This window comes from Geotrypetes seraphini, chromosome 1, assembly GCF_902459505.1.
Source record: "Geotrypetes seraphini chromosome 1, aGeoSer1.1, whole genome shotgun sequence".
Taxonomy (NCBI): Eukaryota; Metazoa; Chordata; class Amphibia; order Gymnophiona; family Dermophiidae; genus Geotrypetes; species Geotrypetes seraphini.
This window is the reverse complement of record NC_047084.1, coordinates 395,560,827-395,575,536: the sequence shown is the minus strand read 5'-3', so window position 1 is coordinate 395,575,536 and position 14,710 is coordinate 395,560,827. Positions and strand designations below refer to the sequence as shown.

General features: G+C 46.2%; 1 protein-coding gene across 5 annotated transcripts in view; it reads right to left on the bottom strand.

Annotated features, from left to right (window-relative positions):
- Positions 1-14,710, bottom strand: part of TMOD1 (tropomodulin 1) — a 305,423-nt gene that overhangs the window by 21,096 nt on the left and 269,617 nt on the right. For all 5 annotated transcript variants that reach the window (XM_033917789.1, XM_033917773.1, XM_033917798.1 and 2 more), the window contains 2 exons: positions 14,207-14,350; positions 12,561-12,705 (listed from right to left, as the gene is read on the bottom strand). In XM_033917789.1, coding sequence (XP_033773680.1) covers positions 12,561-12,705; positions 14,207-14,350 — 289 coding nt within the window. The remainder of the gene's footprint in view (positions 1-12,560; positions 12,706-14,206; positions 14,351-14,710) is intronic.

The window sequence follows — 14,710 nt, the reverse complement described above, 5'->3', positions numbered from 1 at the left end:
GCTTTCCATCCCCTTAATCAGTCGTGTCGCTCTCCTCTGAACTCTCTCGAGCAATGCCATATCCTTCTTAAGGTACAGTGACCAATACTGGACGCAGTACTCAAGATGTGGAAGCACCATTGCACGATACAGCGGCAGGATAACTTCTTTCGTTCTGGTTGTAATACCTTTCTTGATTATACCTAGCATTCTATTCGCTCTCTTAGCGGCAGCTGCGCACTGTGCTGTCGGCTTCATTGTCATGTCCACCATCACCCCCAAGTCCCTTTCTTGGGTACTCTCATTCAAAAACATCCCTCCCATCACATAATTATACCTCGAGTTTTTGCTTCCCAAATGCAATACTTTACACTTCCCAACATTGAATTTCATCTGCCATCTCTCTGCCCATTCCCCTAGTTTGTCCAAGTCTCTTTGCAATTCTTCGCAGTCCTCCTTTGTCCGAGCTCTACTAAATAGTTTGGTGTCGTCCGCAAATTTTATTATCTCACACTTCGTCCCTGTTTCTAGATCATTTATGAATATGTTAAAAAGCAGTGGCCCGAGCACCGAGCCCTGCGGAACACCACTCGTGACCTTTCTCCAGTCTGAGTAGTGGCCCTTCACCCCTACCCTCTGTTTCCTACCTTCTAACCAGTTTCTGATCCATCTATGCACGTCTCCGTCCACCCCATGGTTCTTCAGTTTCCGGAGTAGACGTTCATGAGGCACCTTGTCAAAGGCTTTCTGGAAATCTAGGTATATGATGTCTATGGGGTCTCCTCTGTCCATTTGTTTGTTAATTCCTTCGAAGAAGTGCAGTAAGTTAGTCAGGCACGATCTTCCCCTGCAGAAACCATGTTGGCTGGTTTTTAGAAGTTCGTTTCTTTCAAAATGTTCATCGATGTTTTCTTTTATCAGTGCTTCCGCCATTTTCCCCGGAACCGAGGTCAGACTCACCGGTCTGTAGTTTCCCGGGTCCCCTCTTGATCCCTTTTTAAAGATGGGCGTAACGTTGGCTATCTTCCAATCCTCCGGAATCACACCTGTTTTCAGAGATAGGTTGCAAATTTGCTGCAGTAGTTCCGCTATTTCCTCCTTTAGTTCCTTTAGAACCCTTGGATGGATTCCATCCGGACCCGGCGATTTGTCAGTTTTTAGTTTTTCTATCTGCCTGCGCACCTAATCAAGGCTCACTTCCATGGATGTTAACTTTTGTGCTTGATTTCCCTTGAAGATTTGTTCAGGTTCCGGTATGTTGGTTGTGTCTTCGCTTGTAAATACCGATGAAAAGAACATGTTAAGTCTTTCTGCGACCTCTTTCTCTTCCTTCACCGCTCCCTTCCGGTCTCCTTCGTCCAGTGGTCCCACCTCCTCCCTAGCCGGCTGTTTCCCTTTAATATATCTAAAGAACGGCTTGAAATTTCGTGCTTCCCTGGCTAGCCTCTCTTCATACTCTTTTTTGGCTTTTCGAACCACACGATGACATTCTTTTTGATACTTTCTGTGATCTTTTCAGTTTCCCTCAGATTTGTCCTTCTTCCATTTTCTGAATGAGTTTTTCTTATTGCCTATCGCTTCCTTCACTATTTTAGTTATCCACGCTGGGTCTTTTGTTCAACTCTTGTTGCACCCTTTTCTGAATTTGGGGATATACAGATTTTGCGCCTCGCTCACTGTATTCTTGAAAAAGGACCAGGCATGTTCTACCGTATGCCATTTTTTGGAAGTGTTCCTAAGTTTCTTCTTTACCATTCCTCTCATTGCTTCGTAGTTTCCCTTCCTGAAGTTAAAAGTTGTCGCTATGGTTCTCTTTCCTTTCAGTATTCCTATTTCCACCTTGAACTTGATCATATTATGATCGCTGTTTCCCAACGGTCCCACTACTTCCACTTCCTTTGCAGGTCCCCTTAGCCCATTTAGGATTAGATCCAGAGTGGCATTTCCTCTCGTCGGTTCTCTAACAAGCTGCTCCATGAAGCAATCTTGTACAGCCTCCAGAAAGTCTGCCTCCCTAGCGCATCTTGAGCTTCCAAGACTCCAGTCTATCCCAGGGTAGTTGAAGTCTCCCATAATAACTGTGTTACCGCTTTTGCATTCTCGCTTCATCTCGGCTTCCATTTCTTCATCGATTTCTCCGGTTTGTCCGGGTGGACGATAGTATAGACCTATCTTTATTTCAGGCCCTTTCCTTCCTGGTATTTTAACCCATAGCGATTCTAGCTTGTTGGCCGTCTCTGCTGTGTCCATTCTTGTCGATTGTATGCTTTCTTTTATGTATAGTGCTATTCCACCGCCTTTCTGTACTAATCTGTCTTGGCGATAGAGTTTGTACCCCGGCAGTGCTGTATCCCATCTGCTTTCCTCATTCCACCATGTTTCGGAGATTCCAATGATGTCTATGTTCTCTGCAATGGCCATGGCTTCTAATTCTCCCATTTTGTTTCTTAGGCTCCATATATGTACTATTTTAAATGTAAATATCTTTGCTCAGTTTCCTGCACATATAATTTGAGTACATTTAGCTTTTTGCATGTGATGAAGTCAGATGATGAAAAACACTGTTCTACACCTAAATATGAACTTCATAATTTTATCCATAAATTTTTTTTAGCAAGGCTCATATTTAGGTACAAAAACCAGGTATGGATGTGTGCTACCATGGTCCCCCCCCCCCTCATTTGCCACAAGTTTTCTGTGCATATAATTGGAATTCATTTAATTTGAATATGTGATGAAGTGTCCACTCTCAAAATGGCTGCCATGAAACTGCCTTGGGAGGCCCTAGATCCCATTTGGACTGTGGAACCGGCCTGAAAAGGAGCAACAGGGGATTGGAACTGCCTCTGTCCCCCATAAAAGTTACCTGTCCCATAAAGAGCAGCAAACTCTGTAACTCAGGGACTGCCTGTATACACAGTCCCCCCCCCCCACACACACACCATACTAGACTGCACTTGATACAAAAACCTGTACCACCCTCCTTAAAGGAACATTAGTTATTGGGGGAGGATAATGTGAAGAAGAATGAGAGCATCAGTTTATAATCCAATATTAATCTGTGCAGGAAACACAAGGCTATGTGTGTTCTGTTAGTGGACTTGTTCCACATGCTCGAGAACAAGATACAGAGGTAATCTCTGAAACAGGACTTTCCATCTTGAGATATGGAGTGAGTATCATCTTCTCCATGACTTTGTAATGACAGTGACTAAATAGAAAACACCTAACAATACGGAGAGCAAGCAGTAAGAAAAAGCATTTTCCTTGGTCCCCCCACATTCTTTATTGAATGGTCTATCATTTTGTTGGTGCAATTATTATTTCACAAAATAGAATGGTTACCTTTTGACATATTCAAATGATGCAACCTTGCCAAAAGGGTGTACAAAAATCAAATGACAACAGATGTCAAAGACAAAAATAATGCTTTTGCAGGCTTCTTAGTCAACTGCTTTAAGAGCTTCAACAATATGGCCAAATAGTGTCAGACAGGTCAAAGAGTAGCCTAATAGTGCAGAGGCCTGAGATCCAGGGGAAGTAGGTTTGATTCCCACTATATCTCCTTGTGACTCTGGGAAAGTCACTTAACTTTCCACTGTCCCAGATACAAATAAGTACTAACTGCTTTGATAGTAACCACAAAATGTGGTATAAATCCCATTCGCTTACAAGTAGCAAAAATCGCAAATAAGGAAGCACTCCACAGATTCATACATAGCATTACTGAATGGATCAACCAGTCATTGCCATCATTTAAATAATAATAATATCATAAAGGTGACTGTTAGCCTAATAACCACCCACTTTTCCCTGTTAAGTGAAAATAATTAATAGATCATAAAGGGCACCACAAAACAGCGGATGGGGGCCTCCCAAGCGTTCCTCAAACCTCAGTCGAACTCCAGGATCGCCCCTCGTCTCTATCCCTTCCTCGCCCTACTCACCTTGCCTTTTAAGTCCAATACGTAAACGGCAGACATGATGCTTGCTCCAGCCGCTGACACAACACGTCCTGCACTTCTCTCTTTACGTCTTCAGCCCTTATCACCACATCCATTATTTCACTATAGCAATCTGTACAATCCGGAAGACCGGCGAACTTCAGTGAGGGCTGTGTCAGTGTTCAGACTGTGGGCATGCTGGAACTTGCTACTACCTTTATGGCTTTCCACTTTTGAGTAGCTTCTCAGCAGTTAATGGGCTTTGGGAAGTTTTGTTTGCACCTTCAGAGCATGTGCAGAGATAGTGGACTCCCTCTGAACTTTCAGTCTTACATCCTTCCTTGCACGTGACACCACCCGACCAATCAGCAGCAACACAGTAAATTTAGCACATAGGCACAAAGAGCACCAATGTGCTGAGCTCACTGCTCAGTATGGCTGTTCCCACTGCAGTGCCAGACCTGGACTATTCTTATCTTGAAAGTTTCAATTGGATCGACAGGTAGGCCTCAGAATGGGAACCCTGGTTCCTTCACTATGGGAGTCCCTTCGGCCTTGGAGGGGTCCCCATGGGAGTCCCGTGGGCCTGGGAGGGGTCCATGTGGGAGTCCTGTTGAACTAGGAGGGATCCCCACGGGATTCCTGTGATCCCCATTCCCGTGCAGACCTTTAGGTTCCTGGGCCAATAGGAGCCTTAGACCCCTCCCTAGTACATCCCAGGATATACCAGGAAGAAAAAACTCACCATTTTGAAGAGGCATTCCTCTTGCTGGTCTCCATCAACAAGTATAGGGGATGTTGGGGATGTTAGTGGTTGGGGGTATCAGGTTGGATGGGGTATTGGGGGTATCAGCATGTTGTGTTAGGGTGGGATGTTTAGAGGTTCAGGGGTTCGGAGTGGGGTGTTGGGGGATTGAGGGGGCCCAGCGGCAGGAGAGAGTGGGCATCCTTCCAGCCAATCCTGGGGGATGGAGGGTGAGGGGTGTCAGGCAGGAGGGAGTGGGCATCCCTTCTGCCAATCATTGGGGATATCAGGCAGGAGGGAGGGGGCATCCCTCCTGCTGATCATTAGGGGGTGTCAGGCAGAAGGTAGTGGGTATCCCTCCTGCCGATCTTGGGTGTGGGTGTCAAGGGGTCCTCTATTTTTCCCTCAATCAGCTGAGCCAGCAGGACTCCCTGGAGCTGAAGTTTCAGGGAGTCCTGCCAGCTCAGCTGCTCAGGGATTCCCATGCTACAATTTGCTGATGGAAAGGGAACCTTTGGCAAAGATAGGTAGCTGAGCCACATATCTTTGCGATCAGGTAGGCGCAATTCTCTAACCGGCACCTGTTGACATGGGCACTGGTTAGAGAATGGGGGTAAGGTATCTGTTCCTTAAGGTAGACGAGATTCTGCATAGGACGTCGGTGCGTGATTGACATGAGATTCTCAGCCGCTTCTTAGGTGGCTGCCGAGACTGGCGTCCTATACAGAATCAGACCCTATCATCCTAAGGTCTCTCTCCCAGTCCATGCATATCAGCTTCTCACCCCCTAGCACATACATCTATTTTGAATTTTTACTGCACTTCTTTGCATTAAATTTTAACTGCTGAATATTAGATCATTCTTCAAATGTTTGCAATCTCTTCTCATGCTTTCTATTCCCTCCGGAATGCCTACTCTGTTGCAAATCTCAGTGGCATATGCAAAAAGACACTTTTTTTTCTAATGCTTCAGAAATAACACTCACAAATATATTGAACAAAACAGGCCCCAGTGCCAATCCCTGAGGCATGCCACTGCTCATCTTTTTTTTCCTTGCTCCCTCTTTCTGTTATATGTCAGTCAACCAATTTCTAATCTAGGTCACCACCTTGGGTCCTAATTTTAGCCTGCTAAGTTTATTGATGAGCCTTCTATGAGGAACTATGTCAAAGTCTTTAGGCCACATCTAGCTCACATCCTCTATCCAATTATCTGGCCATCCAATTAAAGAATCAATGAGATCTGTTTGGCATAATTTCTCCTGGGTGAAGGCATGTTGCCTTGAATCTTGTAACCCATTTGATTCCAGGCAGTTTACTATTCTTTCCTTCAGCAGAGCTTCCATTATTTTTCCAACCACCAAAGCGAGCCTTACTGGCCTGTAGTAAGAACATAAGAAATGCCGCTAATGGGTCAGACCACTGGTCCATCATGCTCGGCAGCCCTTTTGGTCAAAGACCAGTGCCCTAACTGAGACTAGCCCTACCAGTGTACGTCCTTGTTCAGTAGGAACTTGTCTAACTTTGTCTTGAATCCCTGGAGGGTGTTTTCCCCTATGAAAGCCTTCGGGAGAGTGTTCCAGTTTTCCACCACTCTCTGGATGAAGAAGTTCCTTACATTTGTATGGAATCTATCCCTTTTCAACTTTAAAGAGTGCCCTTTCATTCTCCCTACCTTGGAGAGGGTGAACAACCTGTCCTTATCTACTAAGTCTATCCCCTTCAGTACCTTGAATGTTTCGATCATGTCCCCTCTCAATCTCCTCTGTTCGAGGGAGAAGAGACCCAGTTTCTCTAATCTTTCGCTGTATGGCAGCTCCTTCAGCCCCTTAACCATCTTAGTCACTCTTCTCTGGACCCTCTCGAGTAGTACCGTGTCCTTCTTCATGTACGGCGATCAGTGCTGTACGCAGTACTCCAGGTGGGGGGCACACCATGGCCCGGTACAGCGGCATGATAACCTTCTCCGATCTGTTCGTTATACCCTTCTTTATCATTCCTAGCATTCTGTTTGCCATTTTCGCTGCCGCCGCACATTGCATAGATGGCTTCATCGACTTGTCGATCAGAACTCCCAAGTCCCTTTCCTGAGAGGTCTCTCCAAGTACTCGTCCTTGAGATTTTTGTTACCGACATGCATCACTTTACACTTATCCATGTTGAACCTCATCTGCCATGTTGATGCCCATTCCTCGAGCCTGATTATGTCACATTGTAGATCTTCCCATCTTCACTACTCTGAATAACTTTGTGTCGTCCACAAATTTAATCACCTCGCTCGTCGTACCTATGTCAAGATCGTTTATAAAGATGTTGAAGAGTACAGGTCCAAGCACCGAGCCCTGCGGCACCCCACTCTTCCAGTCCGAGTATTGCCCATTTACCCCCCACTCTCTGTTTCCTATGCTCCAGCCAGTTTTTAATCCACGTATTTCTCCTTCAATTCCATGGCTCGCAATTTTCTGAAGTAGTTGTTCATGCAGAACCTTGTCGAACGCCTTCTGAAAGTCCAGATAACTAAACTAAACTAAACTAAACCTTAGGTTTGTATACCGCACCATCTCCGCGTGCGCAGAGCTCGGCACGGTTTACAGAGGTTGAGAGGAAAGGAACTACAAGGAAAGGATATAGGAGAGGGACTGAGGAGATAGAGGGGGACAGGATACTAGAGCACGGGAGGTGATTAGGTTTTTGAAAAGAGCCAAGTTTTCAAGTGTTTGCGGAAGGATTGGAAGGAGCTAGAATTTCTGAGCGGGGATGAAAGGTTGTTCCAGAGTTCTGTGGTTCTGAAGGGGAGGGATGTTCCAAGTTTTCCTGCGCGGGATATACCTTTTATAGAAGGGAAAGATAGTTTCAGTTTTTGGGAGGATCTAGTCGAGAGCGGGTTTGAGGAGTTCCAGAAGAGTGGGATAACAGGAGGAAGGACGCCATGTAGAATCTTGAAGGCTATGCAGGCACATTTATAGAGGACTCTGGAGTAAACTGGGAGCCAGTGAAGCTTGGAGAGGAGTGGGGAAACGTGGTCGAACTTGCCTTTTGCGAAGATAAGCTTGGCCGCGGCGTTTTGAATTAGCTGAAGTCTATGGAGGTTTTTCTTTGTCAGGCTTATATAGATGGAGTTGCAGTAGTCCAGTCTAGAAAGGATGGTGGATTGAACGAGGATGGCGAAATGAGAGTGATGAAAGCAGGATCTTACTTTCCTCAACATATGGAGGCTAAAGAAGCATTTTTTTACTAGGGAGTTGAGGTGATCGTTGAAGGAGAGAGAGGAATCTAAGATGATGCCAAGGACTTTGCTTGAGAACTCAAGCTGAAGAGTGGGGCCGGAAGATAGAGGGATGGAGGTGGGTAAATGGTCTAAGGTTGGGCCGAGCCAAAGTAGTTTGGTTTTGGACTCATTCAGTTTCATTTGTACAGATTGGGCCCAGGATTGGAGGTTCGTAATACATGTGGAAATGTTCTCAGCGAGGTTCGAGAGGTTCGAGTCGGTTTCGAGGAGGATGAGGATGTCGTCGGCGTAGGAGTAGAGAGTTTCTAGTGGGGATAAATGAAGGAGTTTCAGAGAGGACATGTAGATGTTGAAAAGGATAGGGGAGAGGGGTGAGCCTTGAGGGACTCCACATTTTGGCTTCCAGGCGGGGGATGAGGAACCGTTAGTGTTAACGGTGTAGGAGCGGAAGCGTAGGAATTTCGAGAACCAATCCAGAACTGTGGAGCTTATGCCTATTTCGGAGAGTTGGAAGAGTAGGATGTCGTGGTGAACGACATCGAAGGCTGCGGAGAGGTCGAATTGAAGAAGAACAGCAAATTTGTTGCGAGAATGGAGTTGTTGCACCTTAGAGATTAGTGAGGCCAAGAGGGATTCGGTGCTAAAGTTGGGTCTGAAGCCGAATTGGTGGGGTAGGAGGATAGAGAATCGTTCTAGGTAGGATGAGAGTTGGGTGGATATGATGGATTCTAATAGCTTGGTTAGGAGAGGGATATTTGCTATAGGCCGGTAATTTGATGGAATGGAGGGATCGAGGTCGGCCTTTTTCAGTAGAGGGGACAGTGAAATGTGTCCCATGTCGGGGGAGAAAAGGCCTGATGTTAGGGCAGAGTTTATAAGTTCGGTGAGGGAAGCAATGGCCTGTGTAGGGATATTCTCGAATAGGTAGGAGGGGAAAGGATCCAAAATGCACTTGCAAGTTTTTAGTTTGAGGCAGAGTTTGGAGACTTGCAGTTCAGAGACAAGCTCGAAGGTGGTCCAGGATCTGTCGGCAGGAATGGATACCGGTAAGGTATAGTTGGGAACAGTAGAGGTCAGGGAATTGTAGGAGACTGAGGGGGGGAAGGAGCGTCTTAGGGTGGTAATCTTTTCATTAAAGAAATTTGCAAGGGCCTCGGCTGATAGAGATGGTGGAAGCAAAGACGGGTCCTTTTTTATAGTTAGGGAGCGCCAGATGTTGAACAGCGCACTGATCTGGTTGTTGGATCTGGAGATCTTGTCTCCAAAGAAGTTTTTCCTGGCTTTTTTTAATGTTGAATTGTAAAATTTAATATTAGCCCTCCAGGTCTGTCTATCAGAGGGGGATTTGGATTTTTTCCATTTGCGCTCCAAAGCGCGACACTTCTGTTTCAATTCTCTGTGAAGGGGTAGGTACCAGGGGGCCTTTCGGGGATAGGAGATGGTTTTGGTGGTTAATGGGGCAAGGGAGTGGTAGGTGGACTCGGAGAGGATGGTCCAGTTGTGCCAATGTGATTCGGGGTCTATAGGTCTAGGGTTGGAGGAGAGTTTGTTGAGAAATTTGGACCAGAATAGGTTGCTCGAGGTTTTTTTGCGGTAGGTTATGGAATGAGAGGAGTGGGGTGGGGAGTCAAGATGTGACATGAAGACGGGGAGACAGGTAGTCCCTAAGAAGTGGTCTGACCAAGGGACTTGTTCCCAGCGAGTGTCGTCGGTTGAGGTTTTGAAGGTGGTAAGATCAATGAAGGTGGTGAAGTCTAGAGTATGCCCTTTTTCGTGGGTTTGGGATGGGGTGGGTGAGGGAAAGCCAAGAGAGGTAAGGAAGTTGTTGAATTCGGATGTGTCATTGTTATTTGTGTCGTCGAGGTGGAGATTGATATCACCAACAATCAGAAGTCTTTGGAATTTAAGGAAGGCATTTGTTATGGTCTCATAGACGAGATTTGAAGATTTTGCCCAAGGGGTGGGTGGCCGGTATAGTAATAGGATGCCCAATGGGTGGGTGCGGAGTTCGTCATTGACTGAAGCAAGCAAATATTCTAGAGGAGGATGGGTGCCCGTCTCAAGGAGCTGGACGTCGAAGAAAGATTTGTAGAGGAGTGCCAGGCCACCTCCTTTTCGATTGGGTCTGGGAGAAAAGAGGCCTTGGTAACCGTGGGGGAGAAGTTCGTTTTGTGTGAATAGGTCGTCTTTGGCGATCCATGTTTCTGTGATGCACAGAAATCCAGGGTCAAGCTCGTCTAGAAGGTCTTTCAAGATTTGGGTCTTGTTGCACGCGGATCTGGCGTTGCAATAAAGTGTCGGGACTGGGGTGAGAGAGTCTGGGACAGTGTTGAGAGGATTGGCAGGGGGTAGGGGCTTTAGGGAATCTTGGTTGACTTTTCGGGGGTTTTTCTTGGGAGGGGAATTTCTGGTGCGTATCAGTGTGGGGATTCTGAGTCCGGGGCAGATGGTATTGGTGTTTGCGGGGTCGAGTAGGTTGGGGGAGGGAGGTTTCAGACAGAGGGAAGGATAGAGGGGTGAGCAGAGTAGGAGGAGAAGGATCCAGAAGGATGGATTCATGGTGGGGATACAATGTCGACCGGGTTGCCCTTGTCTATCTGCCTGTTTACTCCCTCGAAGAAGTGCAGCAAATTTGTCAAACAAGATATGCCTTTGCTGAAACCGTGCTGGCTGGTCCTCATCAGACCATGTCCGTCAAGGTGATCAATGATGCGGTCCTCTACCATCTTTCCCGGTACCGAGGTCAGACTCACCGGTCTGTAGTTTCCCAGGTCTCCCTTCGGACCTTTTTTGAATATCGGCGTAACATTTGCCACCTTCCAGTCCTCCAGAATCTTTCCTGTTTTGATCGACAGATTGGCTGTTAGTTGAAGCAGTTCAGCTATGGTCCCTTTCAATTCCTTGATGACCCTCGGATGGATGCCATCCGGTCCCAAGGATTTATCGCTCTTAAGCCTATCGATCTGCCTGTATACCTCTATTTCTCTATAGGCACAGAATGGGAGATGATACTTTTGTGAATAAGACTCATTGCTTTTTGTTTTAATCACTGTGGCACGTGGAAGGTTATCATGTTCTATCTGGTGGCAACGTCTTGTTCCAGTTGATGGAATAAAGCAGATTACATTTTTTCCTGAAGCTCTTTCAAGAGTCCTGGATGTTGTTGTAGAGTATTTTAAAATAACAAAGATGTATAGGTAGGGTTTACATGCATACCTGTGGTCTAACGGGAGCTTTCAGGGGCAGGAGCACAGCAGCCTTTCAAAATGGCTGCCATGACTCTTGCAGCAGCTCTTGGTACTATAGCAGCCATTTTGAAAGGCCACTTTGAGGGGGCAATAGCAAGGGGGTTGCACTTCTGCCCCCAAAGACTCCTGCTGGACTACCAAGTATGCAGGTAGACCCAGGAAGAAGAGATGGGCAGGTATGGTGGTGTATTGCCTTTGGCTGGGGGAGGAGAGAAGAGGCATTGTTGGGGTGGGGGGGGGGAGGGGGTGCAAGAGTTTAGAAAAAAAGAAGAGAAAAATACTTATGTGGCCCTAGCTGAATATTAGCTAGGCCTGCATAAGCTCTGGGCATCCAAGCCACCCAGCCTAAGCCCCCAGTATTCAGTGCCAGGGTCCAGACGTGGCCTGGCACTGAATATTGTGAACTAAATCAGCTGGTTATGGTAAGTGTTTTTTAAAAAATGCTGACTGCTGGCAGATGAATATCAGGGGCTTGTGCCTGCCTTTGCAACTGGACAATATGCAGAATAATGTATTTCCACAGCATCATCAGCCTACTGGCAGATTTCCAATAAAACTCTGGATTTTCTCCTTTGGAAAGTGGCATATAGCACTTTGGTGCTCGTAATGCCTTTATTATCATATGACGCATTTAATCAATTAGAAGGGACTGTAACAAACTGGAGGCATAGAATCCAACAGAGTTTAGCATATACTATGACAGGAATAAACCTCATTCCTATGCCAGGGTATGTGGAATCTTGTATTGTCTTCAAATTTCTCCTAACATCCAAGGCTTTCCATTGTGGTTACCCATGCTATCTGTCACTATTCCATGTGCTCCAGGACAAATTCTTAGATCTCTTGATGTTCATTGGCTGGGTTTACCTGGCCCCTGTGTTGCCCATTTAGAAAGTATATGTCATAATGCTTTTTTCTGTATGGCACCTGCAACCTGCAATTCTGTGCCTTTGTCTATTAGAGGAGAAACCTTGATAAAACTGTTTGGTACAAAGTTGAAGACTGGGCTCTTTCAAAGGGCATTTAATGAACATGACTGAACTACTGTGGTTGATATTGGCTGTCATTACCTGAATAAAAATATTGTGTGTGCTTTCTGTTAATGGTTGAGTGACCATGCTTTCCTGTCATAGATTTCGTAGTTCCTTTCCTTTTAGGTGAGTTTTAGATGATAAACCACTTTGATTTGCAACATGGCAGTTAAAGATGTTATAGAAAGTACCATGAAATAAAATAAATAAATGTAGAGTATGATCTCAGTATCTCAAATTTACTGCCAATGCTCGCTATAGTTCTTGCATTGTGCTAAAGAGAGCTTGTTTCTGGAGTTCTAATTTCAATCTAATTGAAAATAAAAAAAGAAATGTGTAGAATTAAAATCGGAATTGGCTAGTACAGTTTTTGAGCTAACTTACCAAGATCATTGTTGTTCATCATAGCATTTGATGCTCGAAGTCTTGGACCTTGTTGAGTAAAATGATAGCCAAATTTCAAGAGAGAGGTGTTCTTTTCCAACATGCTTGCAATCTCCATTTCTACCTTGTTGCCTAGAGGCTGACTCTATTAAATTAAGACCATAATTAACAGAGATCAGTATTACTCAAAGATAAATACCGTATTTTCTCGCATATAACGCGCGCGTTATATGTGGTTTTTACAAACCGCGCATACCCTTGCGCGTTATACGCGTGAGCGCGTTGTACAAAAATTTTTTTACATAGTTTCCCCCCCCCCCCGACGCCCGATTCATCACCCGGAAGGAGCGCTCGCACTCCCACCCCGAAGGAGCGCTCGCACTCCCACCCCGAAGGACCGCTCGCACCCCCACCCGAAGGACCGCTCGCACCCCCACAGCCTCCCCCCCTCCCCCATGGAGAAGCTGTCTACCTTGTTTCCGGATGCCAGCCCAGCTGCTTCCTCTGCCGGCGGTCCTGCCCCTTCTCAGAGCCCTGTGCTACGCTGCTTCCTCTTCAGGCTATCCCGCCCTTTCTCTGATGTCAGAGAAAGGGCGGGACCGCCGGAAGAAAAAGCAGCACAGCAGGGCTCAGAGAAGGGGCGGGACCGCCGGCAGAGGAAACAGCTGGGCTCGCTGGCATCCGGAAACAAGGTAGACAGCTTCTCCATGGGGGAGGGGGGTGAGGCTGTGGGAGTGCGAGCAGTTCTTCGGGTGGGGGTGCGAGCGGTCCTTCGGGGTGGGAGTGCAGCGCTCCTTCGGGGTGGGGGTGCGAGCGGTCCTTCAGGGTGGGGGTGCGGGTGCGTGCGAGCGGTCCTTCGGGGTGGGGGTGCGAGCGGTCCTGCGGGGGGGTGAATCGGACGTCGGGGGGTGGGGGGGCATCAGGCTTTCAGGGTAGGGACAGGACTTCAAGGAGGAAAGGAGAGTCGGGGTGGGCGAAAACAGAGTCAGGGTCTCCAGAGGAGAGTCGGGGCGGGCGGAAGGAGAGTCGGGCAGCATGCGCGGTATACGGGTGTGCGCGGTATATAAAAATTTATGTACATAAATATGTGTTTTTTGCGCGCTATACCCGTGTGCGCGTTTTACACGGGTGAGCGTTATCTATGTGAAAATACGGTACATATAACACTTTTCAATCATATCTTTAGTTTCAGGTTAAGAGATGAGCAAAGAAGATCCCCTCTGATTATTCTGATACACTGAAGATGAACTATGTGAGCATCAGTTGATAACAGACTTCAAGCACACCTCTGATGGATGCTGATTCTTTTTTCCAGCAGTGGGTCTCTGGCACCTATACACCAGCGTTTACATTTGGGTCCTCCCTCCCTCCTCCCCCCCAACCCACACACACACATATCACGATGCACGAATCATGTTGAGTCTTTTTGTATCATTCAACTTTTGTATGATCCAACTTAACCTATTTGGTCTTCATCTCCTTTGCTGTGGTCTTGCCTGCTTATTTTATTGGACACCACCAATGAGGTCAGAATAACTGTCCTATTTTAGCTTCAGTCTTGAGCCACAATAGTTTCAATTACTAAAACATCTAAAAAGAAAAATCAAACTAATGCACTGATAAGCCAGTATTTCTACACTTCTTACCTGATTGTCAATTTTTAATTCTATTAATGAGGTGTTATATTGAAGTGCTTCAATTAAAGCCAATATGCCAGAACCACTGATAAAATTAGATTCCACATTAAGACTTGTCAGCGTACCATTGACTTTTAGCATATCTGCTAGGACCTGTAAAAACACAAGAGAGATATGGAGCAAAACATACACGTATCAGAGGAGATATTTGTGAGCATTAAACTACTGTGTGCTGGCATATCCAAAATGCAAGCAATGGTTTCCTGGATATTATATTGAACAATCTGACCCTGGGAATGCTTGCAGATATACTGAATGGCTCCTTTCAATCTACATTTTTTAAGCCTAATGTTTGAGAGTATCCTGCAAAGCCCTTCAAAAGACATGATAATGACAGGTGCTTGAGTAGAACAAAGGGTCCCAGACAGACTGACTCCATCCATCAGGTCTCCACAAGAGTCACACCGCCTTGTCGATCAAGGGTTATTATTTCATACAAATATTAAATTGCGA